Source organism: Salvelinus sp. IW2-2015, unplaced genomic scaffold (assembly GCF_002910315.2).
Source record: "Salvelinus sp. IW2-2015 unplaced genomic scaffold, ASM291031v2 Un_scaffold5434, whole genome shotgun sequence".
In the NCBI taxonomy this organism is placed as follows: Eukaryota; Metazoa; Chordata; class Actinopteri; order Salmoniformes; family Salmonidae; genus Salvelinus; species Salvelinus sp. IW2-2015.
In genome coordinates this window covers 23,406-28,465 of record NW_019946699.1, presented here as the reverse complement: position 1 = coordinate 28,465, position 5,060 = coordinate 23,406, and the positions used below count along the sequence as shown (strand labels likewise).

The window sequence follows — 5,060 nt, the reverse complement described above, 5'->3', positions numbered from 1 at the left end:
GTCTCCTCGTCTCTTTGTCTCTCTGTCTCTGGCAATCTCTGGTCTCTGGATTCTCTGTCTCTGGCCTCTATGTCTCTGGCTCTCTGGCTCTCTGTCTCTGGCTCTCTCTCGCTGCTCTCTCCTCTGGCTCTGTCTCTGTCTCTCCTGGCTCTCTCTCTCTGCTCTCTCTCTCTGGCTCTCTCTCTCTGGCTCTGTCTCTCTGTCCTCTGGCTCTCTGGCTCTCTGGCTTTCCTCTTTCTCTGGCTCTCCCTCTCTGGTTCTCTGGCTCCTGGCTCTGGCTCTCTGGCTCTCTTGCTCTGGCCGCTCTGGCGTCTCTGGCTCTCTGTTCTGGTTCTGTCTCTGGCTCTCTTGGGGCCCCATTACTCTGGCTCTCTGGCTCCTCTCTGGCTCTCTATATGGCTCTCTGTCTTTCCTCTCTGGCTCTTTCTCTCGCTTTCTGTGCTCTGTCTACTCTCTCCTCTCATGGCTCTCTCTTCTCTGGCTCTCTCCAATGGCTCATCTCTGGCTATCTGGCTCTTCTCTCTGTCTCTATAAATGATCTCTGTCTCTGCTCTCCTCTCTCTATCCTGTCTCTCTGTCTCTGTCTCTCTGGCCTGCTCTCCTCTGTCTCTCTGGTCTCTCTCTGGCTCTCTGGCTCTCTCTCTGGCTCTCTTCTCTGGCTCTCTCTCTCTCTGAATCTCTCTCTGGCTCTCTCTCTCTCTGGGCTCTCTGGCTCTGTCTCTCTCTCCTCTGGCTCTGGTGTCTCTCTCTGTGTCCTGCTCTCGTCTGGCTCTTCTTGGCTTCTCCTTGGCTCTTTCGCTCCTCTCGGCTCTCGTCTCTCTCTCTCTCCTCTCTCTCCTCTCTCCTCTCCTCTCTCTCTCCTCTCTCTTCTCTCTCGTCTCTCTCTCTCTCTCTCTCTGTCTCTTCTCCTCTTTCTCTCTCTCTCGCGCTCTTTCTTCTCTCTGTCTCTCTTTCTTTCTCTCGCGCTCTTTCTTCTCTGTCTCTCCTCTCTCTCTCTCTCTCTCCTCTCTGCGTCGGTTGCTCTTCTCTCTCTCTCTCTCTCTCTCTCTCCTCTCTCCTCTCTCTCTCTCTCTCTATACTGTTATTTACGATGGTCCTTTTATGAGCGTCTACCTGCCCTCCTGCTTCGCACTTCTAACAGCTCCAGACTAGTGGAGAGACACCTGGCTACACTGTTGGCGAGGCCTTTCACCTGGGCTGTATCATTACTGTAGCATTTCAGCTAAATGATGCAGAAACATCAGTACTCAGTGGAGGGGTGTCATTGACTTGTCTTTCCACTAGTGTATCTACTGTGTATAATGGCAACACAAGTGTGAGAGGACAACTGTTGCTGACCCCTATCTCTTTTATTTCTCTCCTTTTCTCTCCTTCTCTTTTTCCTCCCCCCCTCCCCCTCTGTTAGGAGCGAGTGATTGAGCGTTTGCGTGAGCAGAAGGAGCGGGAGGACAGGGCACGGCTGGAGGAGGTGGAAAGGATGAGGAAGGAGAACCAGGAACTGAAGGATAGACTCTCCATCCTGACGACACACACACCTGGGGTAAGGGAGYCCAGACTGTGTGTGTACATATGTGTGTGTGTGTGTGTGTCCATCCATACTTTAAGTGCATTAATGCATATGTGTGTTTGTATTGATACTTAATCTCTGTCAAACCATAAATATCTGACGCACACAGTGAACCTGTTGTTCTGAGACACCAAACTAGTCCACACATGCTATAAACAAATAACAAAACATTTTCACAATCCTTTTACTGCCGAATACCTCCAACCGACATTATCACACTTTGTAATTATTGTTTTATTATACAAAAAGAATTAGAAGAATTGACTATTAAAATCATTCTGCTGCAGTTGTAATAGGCTACCTGCAGCCTATATTTACAGTGTTAACATCCACAGTAAAAGTAATGCCTTTCTTCTGGCTCCTTACACACTACCTACATCACTGGAAGCCTGCCCTACTTTGATGAATTAAACAAGTGTGATTTATAGATTGATCCCTCCGTCCCTGTCCAGGTGCCAAGACAGCTCTCACTCAGCTCCAGTCTACAAGCCAGGGCAGACTCTCACACTCACAGTTTATGAGAATGTTTTCTTTCATACTCATAAAAGCGTACACATATCATTCCTGTGAAATGATATCTTGTTGAATGTTGACGCGGGGTAACATGAAAGAGACACCTCCTGTAAAACCTCCTGAATGGGTCTTTGTAGAGAACACATYCACATTCTGATAGAAGTATAGACATGATTGGATGATTATGTGCAGAATGTGGCTTTCAGACATGTTATGTAAACATATACAAATTATAGATATGTAAATATGTGTGTGTGTGTGTGTGGTGGGGGTTCAATGGAGTGTGAGAGATTCAGAGTGTTGTTGAAGTAGTACTGCAGTGGGTCAGAGGTCACTTGACACACTGTGGTGGGTTTCACAACAGATTGACAGAGAGCACAGATTACAAGACTTATGGTGATAGATTAGAACAGATTACAGACATAGGTTACCTCAGACCCTTACCAGTGCGGGATAGAAGAAAACCAGATTACAGACAGACTTACAGACCCTTAGGTGATAGATGATAGAACACGATTTACAGCGAAGATTACCGAGACCCTTATGGTGATAGATTAGAAAGTTACAGCAGATTACAGACCTTACGTTGATAATTATCAGAATCATTTAACATTACGACCCAGGGGATAGATTACTAGACAGATTACAGACAGATTACAGACCTTGACTAGGATAAACATAATTAAGACCCTTCGGTGATAGATTATAAAACAGATTTGAGCAAGACGGAGATTAAGGACAACTGGACACTTACGTATGCATTAGATACAACAGTATTACAGACAATTTACCAGACCTTATTTGAAGATAGAATAGATTATAGACAGATTACAGACAGATTACAGACCCTTACCGTGATAGCATTATAAACAGATTTACAGAAGATTACAGACGATTCGACCTTACTTGTGGATAGTTAGAACAGATTATCAGATCAGTCATTAACAGACCCTTAGGGTGATAGATTATAAGATCAAGTATTAACAGCAGATTTACAGCGAACGTCAACTTTTGAATAGATTAGAAACTAGATATAGAGACTACAGAAACAGATTTACATACATAATTAAGACCTTAACGACTTGTGATATAAAAATTAGGATAATCAGAATGAACTGGAACAGTACTCTTGGCTTTGTCCATACCAACACATCGCTACAATCTAAAAACTCTACAGAATCAGTAGGGATGTTCGATTTGATTCAAAATCTGAATGTTTGGAGGTAGATTATGGCTGGCAGCAACAGACAAATAGACAGATGAGCTTTGTGATTTACATGAATTCACTGAAACCCCCACTAACACACGGTTATAGTATCGGCACTGTTCATGTAGTCTACTTTTTCTCAGCTAACAGCCTAACCACTGATCAAGCAACATTATGGACTAAATGTTCAAATCCTGTTGCTGCAGGATTATTTTGCTGCAACAATACAGGTCAAATTGAGATCCTACATCTGTACCTACCATTCACTAGGCAAAAAACAAGACGCACACTCATGCACACACACACACACACACGCGCACACACAGAGAGGTTGTTGATGTCCAGGTTTCCAACACTCCAGAGGTTTATTGGTCCTCCTTGACTTCCTCTAGGGAAAGGCCTCTCGGATGGGTTTCATCACAGAGGGCTAGTTTGGATGCATGGTGAAATAACCTGATAGAATCCCGTGACCTTTCAGACCACATGTTTGTTTTAATGATGCAGCAGGTTGGGCTGATGGAGGTTTCTACACTTCATTTGACTTGGATCGACCTTGGTGGTCCACTCCAGACCAGACATTTTGGTCTCTCCCTCTCTCTCTCTCTCTCTCTCTTTTCTTTCTTTCTTTCTTTCTTTCTTTCTTTCTTTCTTCTTGTTTTTCTCTTTCTCTCCTATTCTTTTGAATGCACATTTTTTCTTATAAACTATGTTTATTTTCTCAAACGTTGCTCTATTCTTGTTTTCTTTTTTCTGTTTCTTTCTTATACTCTGTCTTTTGTATTCTTTCTTTCTTTTTCTGCCTATCTCTCAATCTCTCTGGCTCATCTCAAGTCTTCTCGGTCTTCCCTCCAGGGCTCTCTCTCTCTCTTCTCCTCTTCGTCTTCTACCTCTCCACCTCCTAATCGCAGTTTACCGTCTGTCCAATTTGTATCCTTTATGATTGTGTTTTAGTCGTCATTTTTTTGTTTGCCATTGATCGCTCTTGCATGCAGATGGAACCAGTGTGACGTTCAAGGATCCCGTCTGCTCTGGTTTCTTGTGGGGGCGTGGGCGGGGTTCAGTCCAGCCAGTCTTACGGATGCCGTGCTAGACGATTTAAATGCGACATAGTAGTGCTCTGGAAGGAAATAGAGGATAAAGAACGGAAAGATTAAGCCTCACTGCAATCTATCACTGAATTATTTAGCAGGCAGTACTAGATGGACTGCAGAGCGCGCAAAAACAGTGTCTGTTCAGTGTGGTGATGTAGTACAATTGTTTACCCTTCAGGTGAGAAAATAATTCTGCATCCATACAAACTAACTTCTCTGACTGTCTCTCGTTATTGTCTGCTTCTCTTCCGTCTCATCGGTCTGTAACTCGCTACTGTAAATTCTCTCTCTCTCTCTGTCACTCTTCTTCTCTGCTCCTCACTCGTGTCTGTCTTCTTTTCCTTCGTCCTCTCCTCTAACTCCCTCTCTCTCAAGTTGCGCCCGAGGGAGGTGGTGGTGTCTGGGGATGCCTCTCTCTCTCTGTCTCCCGGGTCCTGTTTCATTCCCTCTCTTCTTGTCCTCTCTCTGTCTCCGCACTCTTCTCATCTCGCCCGTCTCTTCTTCTCTGTGCTCTTCTTTGGCAGCACTGGCGGTTCATCTTCGCGTCGCTCTCTCTCTCCTCCATCTGTGTCGTCTCTCCACTCATTTTTTCTCCTCTCTCTGAATACGTCTCTCTCTCTCTCTTGCTCTCCTCTCTTGCGTTATTCTGTTCTGCTAGCCCTTTATTCCGTCCTCTCCTCCT

The 5,060-nt window shown here is 44.9% G+C and overlaps 1 protein-coding gene across 1 annotated transcript in view; it reads left to right on the top strand.

The window, feature by feature from the left end:
- Nucleotides 1-1,405: 1,405 nt before the first annotated feature.
- Nucleotides 1,406-5,060, top strand: part of LOC112078239 (ERC protein 2-like) — a gene marked incomplete at its 5' end in the record, with an annotated part of 5,905 nt that continues 2,250 nt past the window's right edge. Inside the window, one exon of the mRNA XM_024144536.2 lies at nucleotides 1,406-1,540. Coding sequence (XP_024000304.2) covers nucleotides 1,406-1,540 — 135 coding nt within the window. The remainder of the gene's footprint in view (nucleotides 1,541-5,060) is intronic.